The sequence below is a fragment of the Chinchilla lanigera genome, unplaced genomic scaffold (assembly GCF_000276665.1).
Source record: "Chinchilla lanigera isolate Chin_1 unplaced genomic scaffold, ChiLan1.0 scaffold00023, whole genome shotgun sequence".
Taxonomy (NCBI): Eukaryota; Metazoa; Chordata; class Mammalia; order Rodentia; family Chinchillidae; genus Chinchilla; species Chinchilla lanigera.
Window position 1 is genome coordinate 21,459,075 of NW_004955424.1, and position 17,414 is coordinate 21,476,488.

General features: G+C 36.3%; 1 protein-coding gene across 5 annotated transcripts in view; it reads right to left on the bottom strand.

Annotated features, from left to right (window-relative positions):
- The window catches only part of Ehbp1 (EH domain binding protein 1), a 348,572-nt gene that overhangs the window by 307,602 nt on the left and 23,556 nt on the right, over window positions 1–17,414 (bottom strand). For 2 of the 5 annotated variants that reach the window (XM_005385727.1, XM_005385724.1), the window contains one exon: window positions 15,804–16,199. In XM_005385727.1, the coding sequence (XP_005385784.1) occupies window positions 15,804–15,907 (104 nt within the window). In that variant the 5' untranslated portion in view covers window positions 15,908–16,199. Of the gene's footprint in view, window positions 1–15,803; window positions 16,200–17,043; window positions 17,319–17,355; window positions 17,391–17,414 lie in introns of those variants that run through there. The other 3 variants (XM_013514692.1, XM_013514691.1, XM_005385725.2) reach the window with 3 other exon arrangements.

The following is a 17,414-nucleotide window of genomic DNA, read 5'->3' on the forward strand; positions in this document are numbered from 1 at the left end:
ATTTTAATTACAGTACAGAAGACATGCAAGGCACAGATATTACAAAACCAAAATAGCTTTATGCAGAATGAAGGAGATATATAGAGAGATATATAGAGATACCTATATCTATATAGATATATCTACATAGATCTCTATTTATAGATCTATATAGATATATAATCTGGAACCCAATAAAAATTCTAGCACATCTATATCATAATCTAGTTTCTTTCAACAATCTTTGTCATTTCCAAAATATTTGATACACCTAGAAAGTTAATATCCCAACAAATATTTTACATGTTTGAATAACATATACCCTGATAAAAAGATGTTTTTGTTTTGCTTTGTCTTTGAAAATGCTTCAAAGATCTCATTCATAAAATCTATGTGGCACAGATACCCTAAAACGCAGTTTCTGGGCAAAATAGAAACTTTGAGTTATTGTCCACACTACATACATAATAATTTTCCCAAAAACTTAAATAATCTAATTAGGACATCAATCACAAATTTAAATTGATGATTCTGAGTCATGGGGAATTTTTAAAAACAATATATTATCTAACCTGAGAACCAGTGGTGAGTACATTATGTCAAAAAAGATGCCACAAAGATGAGGCTATTTCATGCAGGTCAATTCCCTTCTATTAAATATAATTTGGTGTCTATTCTTTTTACATCATACCTACAATTTCTGTTGAAAATCTCAGAAGAATCAGGAATAGGAATGTTAACCTATAAACCTGATCTTTTCACCATAATTCAAAGTCTATACACACTAAATTTCTGAATCTATACACATTTTAGATTAGCACTAACTCTCTGAAAATAACACCAAGCAAACAAATAAAAACAAGAAAAGACTGAGAATCTGTCACAGATGCCACAGATAGCTAAATACAATGTGGTATCCTGGAACCAAAAAGAAAAATCAGTCAAACAACTAGCAAAATCTAAATAAAGTCTAGTTTAGTTAATAGCAATACATCAGTCTTTGTTTTTTTGCCTTGACAAATGTACCATGATAATACAAGATTACATCACATGAAAGGAAAATGAAGCTGAGTAAAGAGTACCACAAATGTTTTATACTAACTTTGTGATTTCTGTAAATCCAAAATTACTCCAAATTCCAAAACACAAGGGAAGCGGGGGGGAGGGGGGAATCAAGAGTTATGTGTAGAATAAAGCCGTTTAAATCTAAACATAAAACAATAGGTCACACATAGTAATAGGAAAAAACAAAACAAAAAACAAACAAAGCCCCCTAAAGGCTCTGGTTAGTACACAGATAAGAATGCAGACAAATGTTATAAGTAAAGAAAAACAGCTAGTCAAGAAATTTTTTAAAATACTAAATTTCCAAGCAAAGAAATAAAATTAAAGTGGAACCATTTTTTGCCTATCTAATTACAACTTGAAAAATTATACTACTGGTAAAAGTATATTTGAGCCTTGTATTAGTATATATTGGTACCTACTGCATACATTAAGATACACTTTTGACAAAGCAAATGGACACAATACATTAAAAGCCAAAAACATTTAGTAACCCAACAGTTGTAAAGATATACATACTAAGAAAATAATCTATAGTACAGAAAATCCTTACACAAAATCTTTTCACTAAAGCTAATATTTCATTTTTACTGGAAATAGCCTATAAAACATCCACTAAAGATAAAACAGCTAATTATGTCACATCCCCTTAATGGTCAGCTATTAACAATATTGACTGAGCTGATTAAATAAACGTCAGAAATTTACATTCAGAACTGTATAAAGCATTATAACCAGGTAATAAATGAACAAAATTATGCTTAGAAAAGAAACTGGGGAAAAAAACATGAATACTAATCTCTGGGTGATGAGATTATGGACAATATTTCCTCCCTACATTTTTCTACATTTTATAATTTTTGTTATAAATATGAACTGCTCTTGTGATGGGGAAAATGATATTTTTAAGAAACTAAAACGGAGAATTATACCTATATCTCATGTATTTGGATGTTTTAAATTTAGAGAGAATTCTCATAAAAAATTTTGTACATACTAAAATACCACATGAATTATTTAAAAGACATATGTTATCATTACTGAACTTCCTATAAAGCATTTTCATTCTCTAAACTAGTACAACCACTATGGAAATCAGTATGGAGATTTCTCAAAGAACTGAAATTAGAAATTCCATATGAAGCCAGGCGTGGTGCCACACACCTGTAATCCCAGCACTCAGGAGGCTGAGGCAGGAGGATTGCCATGAATTTGAGGCTATCCTGGACTATACAGTGCGTTCAAGACCAGCCTAGACTACACAGCAAGAGCCTGTCTCAAAGAAAAAGAAAAAAACAAGCTAAAAACAGGTAAGAAAAGAATTCCATCTGACCCAGCTATCCCTGCAATAGGTATCTTTCCAAAAGAGCTTAAGTCATCATACTACAACAATATATACATATCAATTTATAGCAGCACAATTCATAATAACTAAATCCTGGAAGCAGCCTGTATACCCAGAAGACTCAATAAAGAAACTGTGGTAACTATATATAATGGAATACTACTCGGCTGTAAAGAATGACAAATTTGACATATTTGTAGGAAAATGGATGCACATGGAAACTATAATGTTGAATGAAATAAGCTGGGCACACAAGCTTAAATACCAAACAATGTGTCTCATTTGAGTGGGGCAAAGTATAAAAAAAGATAATAAAGGATAGATAAAAGGGGACAAAGGAATGGATCTCTTGCATTAGGTAAGTGGACCAAGGGAATAAGGGCAAGGTATGAGGAGGAAAGGAAGGGGAAATAAGAAGAATAATGATATGCCATGTTCAGGGACCTAATAACCTCAACTAATATAAACATTATATGCCATAACATGAGCTAAGATTAATAATATCAACAAGAAGAAAAAATGGGATAGACTCTCATAAATAATGCTAGAAAAACTGGCTTACCATATGCCAAAGATTAAACCTAGACTCCTATCTCTCACCTTGCACTAAACTAAAATTGAAATGGATCAAAGATCTAAAAATAAAAATGGAAGCATTAAATCCACTGGAAAATAGAATAAGTAAAACTCTTGAAAACATAGGTATAGGCAAAGACTATGAACAAAATCCCAATTACACAAAATATACAACCAGTAACAACTGGGATCACATCAAATTAAAAAGCTTGGGGCTGGGGATTTAGCTCAGTGGCAAAAGCGCCTGCCTGGCAAGTGCGAGGAACTTCGGTTCCCGGTACCGGAGAAAAACCAAAAAAAAAAAAAAAAAAAAAAACCAATTAAAAACCTTTTTCAAAGCAAAAGGAAACAGCAAAACAGTGAAGAGAAAACTGACAGAATGGGTAAAGAATTTTACAAAGACAAAGAACATCTACAATAAATAAAGTACTTAGAAAAATCAGACCCCCCCAAATTTAAAGACCCAATCTTAAAATGGGCATCTGAAACAGACATTTTTCAGGTGAAGATGTACAAATAGCAAATAAATATATGAAAAAATGTTCAACATCACTGGTCATTCAAGAAATGCAAATCAGAACAACACTGAGATTCCATCTCAGATCAGAAAGAATGGCTATCTATCATCAAGAAATCAACCAACAACAAATGCTGGTGGAGCTGTGCGGGGGAAAGGGAACTTTCTCTACTGTTGATGGGAGTGTAAATTGGTACAACCACTAGGAAAATCACTATGGAGATTTCTCAAAAAACTAAAACCAGAGGTTCCATATGATCCAGCTGTGCCCTTCCTAGTAACATGCATACCTATGTTTAGGTAGCAACACAATTTATAATAGCTAAATCTTGGAAACAGTCCATATACCCATCAACAGATGACTGGATAAAGAAAATGTGGTATTTATATACAATGGAGTACTGCTCTGCCATAAAGAAGGATAAACTTGAGTCATTTGTAGGAAAATGGATGCACCTCCAGAACACAACGTTAAGTGAAATAAATCAGACACACAAGTTTAAATATCACACTGTTTCTCTTGTGTGAGGAAATCAAAGCATAAATAAGGAACAAAAGAGAGGACAGACATTGGGAAATAGGAAGAACACGTCAAATGGGAAAGGGAACAAGGGGTGGTGGGTAGGGAAAGGGATTTTAAAAAAGAGACCACGGAAGATGTCTTAGGCAAAGTCTCTCCTTGCTGAGACAAAATACCTAACACCCAAAATTAAGGAAGGAAAGGTTTACTTAGCTCACAGTTTGTGGAGGTTTCAGCCTATAATCAGCTGGCTCCAAAGTAGGGTGGCATGGCACAGGGGCAACACTTCAAGGGGACAGAAGACAGCAAAAGAAGCAAGAGCAAAAGGCAGGAGAACAAGCCTCTTTTCCTTCCTTATATTGCAAGCAGGCTATCACTCCCTCCAGGTGGGTGTAGCACTCACACATCCCGGTGCCCTCTTCTTGAACAGGCTCAGGATGTTTACAAAGTAAGGACCCTGGCCCCTTGCTCGGTCACTTAGTTAAACTTCTAAACTTCTCAAGTTGACACAATGTATCAACCATTACAGAAAGTAAAAACTGGAAACAAAATTTTTGTAAATGGGGAGAGGAAGAAGAGTTGAAGGGAGGGGAGAGAATGAGGAAAACAAGAACAATTAATACGTATCATGTACAAGTACAAATTCCCTAAAATGAATGTGATCATTATATATGGCGAATGCGTAGTAATGACAATCTTTAAAAAGTTACACGGCAAACTAAAAGACAAAAGTAGTCTCAGGAGACAAAACAAGTATCAGAACCAAATTCAGTGTAGAGAAGGATTACCAGATTATGGTCAATATATCATTGAGACTAATAGAAGCAGAGAGATGAAGCTGCTAACAAATAAAGAGACAAAGTCAGAAATCAAAACCACTGTAACAAAAATGAAGACTGCCAAGGGGGGAAAAATTAGTGAACTTGAAGAAGTAATGTCAGTCAAAATTTCCACAACAAGATGGAAATAGAAAAAAGAATGAGGAAACAAAACAGATTATCAAAAACTATGGCACAATTACAAAAGGCATAAATATATGTAATAATATCAGAAACAAAGAGAAAAAAAGAACAGATTATTTGAAGCAACAATGACAGAGAATTTCCCAAAATTAATGATATTAAACACCAAAACCACCAATTAGGAAGCTCACAGAACTTCAGGATAGATAAAAAAAAGTCCGCACCTAAGAAGATTATATTCACACTGAGAAAATCAATGACAAAGAAAATATCTTGCAGAAAACGAGAGAACAATACACTTTCCTTAATGAGGAGCAAGGATAAGAATAGCATCAATCTTCATTTCAGGGTATGTAAACAAGAAGGAAATGCAGCGAAATATTTAGTCTTGGCAGAAACAACTTCACCAACCTAGAATTCTGAATGCTGTGAAACTATCCTCCAAAAATAATGGAGAAATATGTTCTTAAAAATTGAAAGAATTTGAGACCAGTAGATCACCTTTTTAAAAAAATGTTTTTAAAAAACTTCCTTAGAAAGAAGGAAAATTATACAGTCAGAAATTCAAATCTTCATAGCAAATCAAATCCAACAATGTACAAAAAGGAATTAAACATCATGACCAAGTGAGATGTTTTCTATGTATGCAAGACTGACTCAACATTCAAACATGTATTATAATCTACCACACCAGCAAGTTAAAGAAGGAAAGTCATATGATTCTATCAATAGATTCCTCAAAAAAATTTAACAATCCAATCCATCATGGTAAGAAGTCTCAGTCAACTAGGAATAGAGGGGAATGTTCTCAACTCGGTAAAAACCACCCCCCTAAAAAAGTCTCCCTAAGGATGGGGAGAACTTCTAAAAAAAAAGTTTCTTGAGGATTACATTAAAATTTCACTAATTAATTTAACAAGAATGAGGGGTTTTCTAAAGTGAAATATAAATAAAACTGAACCTGAGATTTGAATTAAAAACACAGCCATACTGAATACTAAAACTATTATATAAAACTTTAATTAGGAATAGAATTTTTATATGTTTTCAAAGTTCTACCCACAGAAGAAAAAATGGAGAAATCTGGCAGGTAACACTTCAATCAAGTTATCAAAATTAGCACAATTAATAGTGGATTAATAAATATCATGTTGACTCCTACACAGCATCACTTTTGGTGTTCTTACCAAAAATCCATAACATGAACCTAACCATAAAGGAAATACTAGACAATCCCAAACTAAGGAATATTCTCCACAGACAAAGAACTTTACCAGATTAAATGAAATTAAAGATATGTCATAACTGAATACAATATATGACCCTGGAACAATCTAAGGAAAAATTATTTTGCTATAAAAAAAATTATTAGGTTAACTGGGAAAAACTGAATTAGGTCTGTAGATGTTTAAATAACAACTGTGTAAATGTTAATCTCCTGATTTGGATAAACTGAGCTGTGATTAAATCAGTGTGGGAAATAACAGCCAAATCAGCACTCATTGTACAATAAAATTTTTGTAATGACAGAAATGTCCCATATTTACACTGTCCAATATAGTAGCCCTTTGCCACATGTGGCTAGTGAGCACATGTGGCTGATGTAATGGATGCACTAAATTTTAAATTTTAATTTAAATTAATTTAAGTTTAAATAGTTATGTGTCACTAGTTCCTATACTGGACATGGCAGACTAGACGGTTTATGTTTTTTGTTTTTGTTTTTGTTTTTTGGTACCGGGAATTAAACTCAGGACCTTGCACTTGCCAGGCAGGCACTTGTGCCACTGAGCTATATCCCCAGCCCAAGACAGTTTATGTTAAATGTGCATTTTCTAAATTTTCCAAATTTTACCCTTGGTTTAAATTGAGTGATCAAAAAACTAGGCTATCCATCCATATTCTCTTAAAGGATCTTCATAAGAGTGACACAAACATTATCCAATTTAGCACTGGCTTTAAGTTTTTGGTATTTGAAGACTGTACCCAACACCATATTTTTTCCATAATAAAAATTTTGGGGGGATTAAGTTTCTTAAAGAAAAGTCTACTCAAATAAATTTGCATATTTCCTTTACTCTCAAGGACTATTACATGAGGCAATGTACTTCTCTTTTTAAAATAAACTCAGAACCAAATCTAATGTCCAACCAATGGCAGCAACTGATGCCTACCTGGCAATATGTATTCTTTCTAATCCTTAAGACCATCACTGTTCTATTTATATTACTAAATTAGTCAGTGTAGTATTAGTTTAAATTCTTAACCTGATGAACTCTTTTGGACATGCAGGCCATCAACTTTTAAAGTGATCAACTTCTTGAATTAAAGTCAACTTTACGGGGTTTTTTCACTCAAAAGTATTTTATTTTTTAAATAACAAAACTACAATTAATAAAAATAGGAAAATTTTAATAGGTCAAACTTACCAAAGAAAATCTTTGAGTTCCTTTGGGAGCCTAAAAATATCTCTATAACAGTGATAAGACAATGACAATCTGCAGTAATTTTACTACCACCTTTTCACAAACTCAGTTCCACTCCTTTTAACAAATATGCAAATGTCCTGATGCAGAACATGAACATCCCCATTGAGCATTCAATTCAAAATGGTTTGCAATTTTTTTCTTTAGCATAGTAGACTATTTTTAAATCATGCAATGAACTTCTTCAGTGGCTTTCTTGTTGAAATTTCCCACAAAATTAGAACAAACATCTTTGACACATCAATAGCCCCTTTCTAGAAATGCCTAATTTTAAGTTTGCTGAGTATTTTAATTACAAAACTAACATGAAACTAAATTTAATCGTAAAAGTAGAACTTCTTCACATAATTTCTTAAAATTTCACATTTCACATTTCATAATCCCTTTTAAAAGAATCACCCTGGGCATAGTGGCACACGCCTATAATCCCAGCACTCAGGAGGCTGAGGCAGGAGGATCATTGTGAGCTTCAGGCCAGCCTGGGCTACAAAGTGAGCTCAAGGCCAGCCTGGACTGCACAATGAGACCCTGCCCATCTCTCTGGCTCACTCACTCTGCCATCCCAACCCAAAAAATGTTTAACATCTTTAAAATCTGTAGATCATGATCTTCATCACTTTTTCACTGACAATTCCACCTTTAACGTTCTTATTTTCCTGTTTTTCTAGGTTATACGTCATTGGTACACCACTACAACCACTCCTGTACATTTACTCTCAATTTTCTCATCACTCTCTCCCTCAGTTATACATTCCTGACAAAGCTCAACTATGGTCAAAGCCAACACAAAAGACTGCACCATTCTATGCCTATATCCAATCACTGAACATAGCTGGCTTAAAATGTACAAACTTGCTAGTTACATTGTACTCTAAATTTATGACCACAATTTTAAAAAGTCCTTAGCACTATCAGCAAGCCTTCTACATTTCCCTAATCAATCCATTCTCAGGCTAACAATTTCATACCTTCTCTCTCTTCAATACTTCAACAATTCTGTCACCTCCCTCTCCACTCTCTAATGTATCCAGAGGTACATGACCTCTAATTTTCCTGAGAAAACAGAAAACAATAAAACACCAACATCCTCCCCTACAAAATCTATCCACTATCTGCTTCTCTACCCATTATTGTACCTTTTTTCTTTCTAACAACTATCCTTGCTTCTATTTAAATTCAACTTTTCAACTTGTGTACTGGACCTTTTTCCCTTTGCCTCAAAGGTTTTTCTTCTAAGAGAACTTCCACTACCGTACATCATGAGGTCTTCCTTCTCTAGCAATCATTTCCATCAGCATTCAAACATCCTGCAAATTCAGCCATGCAAAAAATGTATCTACCTTGAATTCTTGTCTTCAGTTACTACCTAGTTGTCTGCTTCCTATCAAAACTCTTAACACAATCATCTACATTCACTGGATCCATTTTATTTCCTCTAACCCAATCCACTCAAGCTTTCATCCCCAGTATTTCTCTGAAACCACTCTTCAAGGACATCAGCTCTTAGCCAGGCATGGTGCTACATGCCTGTTAATCCTAGCACTCAGGAAGCTCAGACAGGTGGATCACTGAGCATCAAGGCCAGCCTGGGTTACAAGCTCAAAGCTAGCTTGGACTACATTGGAGACCATGTCTCAAAAAACAGACATCAGCTCTTTTTAACCTTACCAAATTCAGTGGTCTTCTTGCTCAGCCTCTCAGTAGTACATGACATAGCCAAACATCCTTCTTGATTCACTTTTTGTACTCTGTTACTTTTTAAATCTAGGTCTTCCCATTAGATACATTCCCCAGGCCTTCTTTTAACTTTTGAGTCAGGGTCTAAGTTGCCCAGGCTATACTTGAACTTGCTGTCCTTCTGCCTCAGCTTTCTAAAATGCTGGGAGTACAAGTATGTGGCACCGAGCCTTGCTAACACTTAAGTTTCTGGAAACACCTATTTTCCTTTCTAGAAAACACATTATTTTCCTCTTTACCTCAGTGCTGCTAGTTTTCTTTCTTTTTTGGTTCCTCTGTATGCTGAAGTGTCTCAATGCTCAATCCTCTTCTATGTGAAAGCCATAGCAAATTTCCCACAGCCCCATGATTATAAATACTACCTATTTAGAGGCTCCCAGTCTCTTTTCTCCCCTGAGCAAGACTCTTATAATTAACTGCTTAATTAAAATTTCCGTTTGGATGTCCCAAAGTTTAAGAAAAACAAAACAGTACTCTTGATTTCTCCCTCACACCAAATCTTTTCCTCCTTTCAGTATTCTCCCATCTTTGTAATTAACATTACATTCACCTGGTTACTCAGGCAAAAACCTTTAGTCATTACTGATCCACCTCTTTATATCATATCAAATCCATCAGTAAGTTCTGCCAACTACATCTATTTTCCAGTTCATTTTTTATATACATGTCAAAGTTCACTGAACTATACATTTAAATATATATTTTATTTTACTGAAAGTTATAAGTTAAACCTCAATACAGTATAGTAGTGGTGGTGGTGGATGTATGGGTAAATGTTACCTACGCAATCTAACCATTTCTCACCACTTATCATTCTGCTTCTTAGACTGTTACAATTGCTTCCTAACTGGCAATTGTGTTTCTACTTTTATTCATGACAATCCACATTCTAAAGTATTCAGAATGTTTTAAGAACATAAATTAAGATTATATTACTTCCCTGATCAAATCCCTCCAATGGATTCCCATCACACTTAAAATCCAAAGGCCCTTACTATGACTTCAAGGCCCTATATGATCTAGTTCCTACCCATCACTCCAATATCACCTCTTATCACTTTATAGCTTATTCACGGTGCTCAGAACACACCAGCCTTCAGATGCACCAAAACCACACTGTGCTTATTTCTAATTACAGTGATCCCTTAGTTGTCAAACTCAGTATTTTCCAAATTTGTGTTTGAACAATAAAAAGTCTGAGAACCAAATATATTTTTCCCATGAGAAATAATGGAGGAACAAATAATTGGTTCTGAGCCCCCAAAATTACACTTACAAATCCATTTTTCTAGGACTTTAACAAATTTGTAGATATTTCTTTTCTTTTTTTTGGTACTGGGAATCGAACTCAGGACCTTGTGCTTGCCAGGCAGGCACTTGTGCCACTGAGCTATATCCCTGACCTAAATATTTCTTTCTTTGACTTGTTCATGGTTCTTAGAGTTTTCCTCTTACCTTTACTGCTGGGATCACTAACTTTCTTTGGAGTCATGGTTATGATATTTTACACAAATAAAATGGAAAGAAAAAAAAAAAGCACAATGACAAATGTTGTAATGCCCTAAGACAAGCACCATATGCTGTCTGGGAAAGAGTTGCTCTTAGGCTGAAATGTCATCAATGTGTGGCTCACTCTCAGCCAGTATAGGTTTTTTAAAATCAGATTTTCAGTTCAACTGTTGAGTAAAGTTACAAACATCAAACAGATTTTTTTCGAACTTTGCTGTTCTATTAGTGGAAAGTTTGCGCTAAGAGTTGTTCTACAACCGAGGTATCACTGTAACTCTTTTTTCTTTTCCTTTTGAAAAATTTTTTCAAAAGTTCATTATACCAAGACTCACATAACTCTGTATTACCCCATTAGTCAAGAGAAATGCTTGCGTAAGCCAACCAAAGAAGTGGATCTGAAATGAATACTTTTTAATATAATTTGGCTTTATATAAATTCAAATTAACAGTTTTAAAGTGCTTGTAGCCTTCTAAGACCCAGCTGGCAAATTAAACTAGGTGAGTTACAGACAACCTGAAATATTACATTAAGAAGTTTATATTTTATTTAACAGGTCAACATGGTAAATTTAAATGCTAGGAAGAACTACTTGTTTTATTTTTCAAATCCTGAGGTCCCAAAAATGTGGAATAACAGAGAAAATGTGTGAAACAATGGAGCAAATGTCCTTACCTTCTAGGACATATAAACATTGACCCTTCTGTAGCGCTAAAGTTTTGGGCCATGTGATTGTAATTACCTATTTAAAATGTAAATTATAATTAAACATATTTTCAACACAAAGGAATTTTTACATGATACAGATAAATCAAAAATAGAAATAAATTTATGACTTTTTGGGAAATTCTTATAGTACTTTAAATACTATTAATCTTTCTACTATAACTAAAAATTAAATAGAACTATAAACACACATATATGTTCATATATATACATAATGGAGAAACATATATGCTTACACATACTGTCTCATAACATGTATTAGAGAACTCTTACTAGAATTTAATTATGCAATCTAATTAGCATTATAACCAAAACTTATCAACTTTCAAGCAGTTTCCTTCAACATTTGTACAATCTCCTGAAGGAAGAGCAATAAGAATAGGAGGTAAACTGCTATCATCTCCAAATTTGCTACTGACTCTATGTGGCATTCCCAGAAAGAATCAGATAATGCACTCTGAAGAACTAATAAGAAATAACAAATCAGCTAGGACAAATGTAAAGTACTATCAGAAGACAATAAAGAGAAAAACTTTAAGAAAGGAGAAACTGCAAACCTCTAATCTATAGTATTCACCCTTTGACAAAGGTACTAAGTTTGCTCATGGCCTACACCTGGGAAAACACGGTAAGTTCCTTAAACCCATACCTTCATCTGCTATTTTTTAGGTATGGCTTCACATCTTCATGACTATCAGATAAAGAATATGGACAGTGTTTCTCCTCTCCTTAATTACAGAAATAACACATCTTCCCTTAGAAAATATCCTTTGACCTCCATTACCCTCTTCCACGAACACAATATGACTTTCCTGAGTCCCATCCTATCTACAATCTTCAGTCCCTTGAGTTTCAAAATCATTCAGGAGTCACTGTATTTTTCATGTACTTTATCTTAGAATTAAGAATGGATACTTACTAAGGTTGAAGACATTATTTTAAAGTACTGTTTCATAAACTTCAACATGCATACTACGGATCTTGTTAAAATGCAGATTTTTTTTTGTACCAGGAATCGAACTCAGGACCTTGAGCTTGCCAGGCAGGTGGCTTGCACCACTGAGCTATAGCCCCAGCCCAAAAATGCCGATTTAGTACCCAGATGTTACAAATGGTCCTAGCTGTCAGAAAAAAACTTTTAAATAACAAGGCTCTAAAAGACAACAGCACTTACACACCTTACCTCCAAAGGAATAATTCCAACATAATTCTATTTTCTTATCTTCTCAATACTTATAACATCTTCATGTTATACTAATCTCTTTTCTATTTTTCAATCATAATCTCTAAATTTCCTTTTCCTTTTATTTTCCCATACCTCCAAAGTAATCTCTAAAATATAAAAGTTTCTAATAGAAACATTCTTACTATGTATTCAAGTCTATTTTTATTTTCATATTCTTTATATAGGTTCTAATCAAGCACACACACACACACAATAATTTAAGATCAAAAGCTAGGCATGGTGGTATACACCCCTATAATCCCAGAACTCAAGAGGGCTGAAGCAAAAGGATTACTGAGAGTTTGAAGCCAGCCTGGGTTACATAGTGAGTTCAAGGCTAACCTCAACTACACACACAAGACTGTCTCAAAAAAAAAAAAAAAAAATCAAAATAAGAAATGAAAAAGATTTTTAAATCCATAATAGGACGTAAGTATCAAAACTGGGCCTAACTGTATCTATCACAAGCATCCTAAACAAAGTAAGAATATTAACTAAAAGTCATTACTGCCAATTTTTATATAATGAAAATATTGTACAGCTCTACTTAAGGATCCTCTCACAAATAAAATTCCAGTATGTCAAACAGGCATGTTATTCTTTAGGCACTATCACCTTGTACGCTTTAAGCTATATTTCCAAATGAAATTTTTTAAAAAAATTTTAAGTATTTAGAACTATATTTATGAAAATTATAGAACATTCAAATGCTTCTAGCATTAAATCCAGATCTTATTATAAAATCTAACTTAATGGGTATACTGTCAGGGTCAGCCCTAAAGGTAATCAAGTCATTATTCAACTACCATCAAGTTAGATATTCATTGTTCCTTTCACTTTGAGACAAATTAATAATAACTTAAATATTATTCGGGTGGGGGGGAAGTCCAGAGACGCTGCAAACTGTGGCAAATAAACTGACTTTGCAGCTGAGGAATAACCTTATGTGTTCTATTCCCTTTAAGAAAAGAGATTCAAATTTACGTAGAAGATGACACTCTCAGGATATTACCAAGTTAAGAACTACTTTAATAAGGAAACTCTTCATTTATTTCCTGTCTTGCTTAGTAGTGCACCCAGCCTTCCAAAGCAGAAACTTGGATACCAAGCTAGGCTTCCTTCTCCCTATTCCCATGTGCCCTAGATCCTCAATTGAAATGACCATTAAGTCCAATCCATTTTTTCTAACTGTTCTTTCAGTCAGTTCTTGCTATGGCCCCTGCCACTGCTTTGCCCAAGCCACTTTCCCACCTTACCTATTGCCAACAACCACCCTAACATCAATGCCTCCAGTCACCCTTTCCACTGTGATCCTTTCTCCACACCGCTGCCATGGTGATTTTCCACTAGCAACCCTGGAGTCTCTTTTGCTCAAAACTTTTCACTAAATCCGTCACCCAGAGAATAAAACCCAAGCCATCTATGATCGGAGTCTTGCCTGCCTCTCAAGCCTTATATTCCACTGCAGCCCCCTTACCCTACACTGTAATCCCATCAATATTAAGCTATACTACATTTCCAACAAACCTCATGATATTTAATGCTTCCTTTCACAAAAGTCACTACTTCAGTCTAGAATGTCCTTCACTCCCTCCTCTTTAGATTCCTGACAACTACCATAAATCTTTAAAACCCAGCTCAGATCCCAGGAAGCCTCTCACCACCCTACCCCATACTCTTACTATTGATGTTTGATTATCATCCCCTTTGCCAACTCTGAATATAATAATGGCATTTACTGGACATTTACTATATCCCTAATACTATCACAAGCATATGTTATATTAATATATACTATTGTATATATTAATTCATTTAATCTTCAAAGTAACCATCCCATGAAGTAATACCATTATTACTTTTTTGTCCATGGAAACTGAATTACAGAACTAACCTCCCAAGGATACCTATGGATGGACACATCAGAATCACTACATTATACGTATTTAGATTACTACACTTAACCGCAGAAATTTTATTTCATGACTGTCCTTACCCTGGACTATAAGCTCTTTGAGGGTAAGGACTATCATATTTGACTCTAAATCAATAGCACACAGTACAAAGTAGGTAATCAGTGCATGCATTTCTTGAACTGATTTTAAAACATTCCTAACAAGTTCAAAACAAAAGCATTCAGACACTAATTTCCAGACAAATATTAGAATATGCTACGGGAGTTCTAGAATGGACCAAGCTATTTTCTTCATCTAATAAAAAAATGTCATTACAGATATGAGATTATAATCCTTGTAGACAATGAACTTCTTTTGTATTAATACTGCTTAATTACTGCAATAAACAAAAACCCAAAAGACCATTTGCTTAAGATTAACTTTTTCACTCACTAAATAAGAATTCTTGTTGGCTATCATTCAGAGCAGTGAAAAGAAAGCCCTAAATTTATTTTGCTCAAGTGGAAAGAAGTAAATCACAGACCACCACTACTAATTGCTTCCTTAAATCCAGCCAAGAAACATATCTCATTAGACAATTAAAAGAAAATACAGTTGCTTATGCATTTAACAAAAGAGTATCTAAGGTTATGAGCACTGGCATTCCATTATTCAAATAATGAAAAAGTCTATCTTAAGTAAAGAAAAATATAAAAACAAGAACAAAATAAAACACATTATCATCACGAATCTATAGCATACAGAATTCTATATTAAAAATGTATTAAAACATTCATTTTATATTAAAACATGCATATGGTTATACTATCTCAATAGCCATTCTTTATGTTTTTAAAATTATAAAAAAATTTGAGCTGAAGATATAGCTCGGTAATAGAGCTCTTCCCTAGCATTTGTGAGGCCCTGAGTTTGATCCCTAACACCACAAAAAAACTTTTTCAAGAAAATTATAAAAATCAAAGTTATTCTAACTTTCAACGAAAAATGATCTCAAGACCAAACCAAGTGTACTTAGTGTGCTCTGTTAGTCCTCTGAGCCCTTCTGAAGTGCAGTAATTAAAATCCACAGGGACAGTACAACAGCAACAGTGCACACCACAGTACTTGTTAGAGTAATCTCACCCCGCCCATCTTCTACACACTTCTGCACTACAAAGGTAAATCTGCTATTTAGACTCATAGTTTAGGCCACAGTGAGTTGAGGCCACAGCACAGCAAACTCTACTCTGAGGCAAATCTTACCATTTCTTTGTACACTCAACCATCAGCTCCTGGTAGGAGGCGACAAACTGAAACTTGGATGCATGTTTTCCCACACGCTGCAGTCTCTTCCAAACTGAAGCCATGATGATGGATGAATAAACTGGAACAGTTCTGGGTTAGCACACAGCAACTTTAATAAAGCAGAGGATCCAAAGCAAAGGAGCTTTGCATGTATGTCTGTACTTCACAACAACTCAGTTACAACTTGAAATGATGTTCATAAGTCTTCTCCCTGTTTCACAGGGTAAATCCCCTCTTAGATGAATGGCCCAGTCAAGAACAGTATGATACACATGACAGGATGAGTAAGAGGAGGTTCCCTCACGGGGACATCACCATTCCACCTCGCGGGTATATGACTCGTACTGTGGAGCACTGAAAAGGAAAACAAAGACAAAACGAGAAAGAATATGAGACAAGCATGAAAAGTGACTAACCACCCATGTTAGATAACGCTGCAACAGACAATCCCAGTTCTCTGCATGTTTTTCAAACAATGAAACAAAACACAGACCTCAAAAGCCAGTAACACCAAGGATGCAAGGTACCAAGGAAGAAATTGCAATTCACACCGAAGACAGGGAGCAGCACACCAGGTAACCAGCATCAACAGCAATCGATGAGAGGCGCAAGTAGGGCCCTACCTTACATTCCTAGCGTCAGGGAAAAGCAAGCAGAGCGGGAAAGTCTGGGGATGCTGCTTAATGTCCACTGCCAGTCAGAAAGAGGAGCACAGTATTTTTAAATAAACTTTGTTTTTCAGCCCATAATTAATAGCCTCGAGCCCTGGAATATACCCTTAGAACGAACCAGGGAGTGAGGAGGAATGCTGCTGCTCAGTTAGAGGGAAATGGATGGGCAAGGCGGAGTGGAGGGAAATCCGAAGGCACTGGGAGGGCAATGTCCCGGCTCCAGGCCACCTGGGCTCCCTCTTCACCTTAGCTGCCAACCAGAGGGAAATGGAAACTCCTGCCTGGGCGTAAAAGCAGTGACCAGCCGAGCAAGTGGACGCTGCGGGTGCGGCACCTCCCTGCCTCATCCTCAGGGAACAGCCTGCCAGAGCCCCGTCTCCTCACACACGGAGCCCGGGTCCCTGGCCGCCAGCACAGGCAGGCAGTGGCCCACCACGGTCCCTGTCACCCAGGCGTCGCCAGAAGAGCCCAGCCCGGTCCCGGCGCCCCGGCCCCGCCGCTCGCCCACTCCCGCCTCCTCCTCACACCTCTAATCCCGCTGCAGGGCTGAGTCTGGCCCGGTGCCCTCCTCAGAGCCGCTTCTCCGTCGCCGCCGCAGCAGCAGCCGCCGCCGCCGCCACCGAGTCCTCCATCCCCGCCGGAGCCACATGGAACAGCCACGCCAGCCGCGGCGCTGGGGAAGCCGGGGTCTCCAGCCCGCAGGCCGACGGCGCCCCTCCGCCCGCCCCCTCCCTGACGGACAGTCCAGCGACCGTCCCCCACCCGCGCGAACCTGCCGGAGCCGCGGCTCAGAGCCCACCGCCCCCCCCCCCCCCTTCCTCCTCCACCACCATCATTACCTCCCCCGCCGCACCTCTCACACTAACCCTACCCACGGCGGCTCAACCTCCGTCCACCC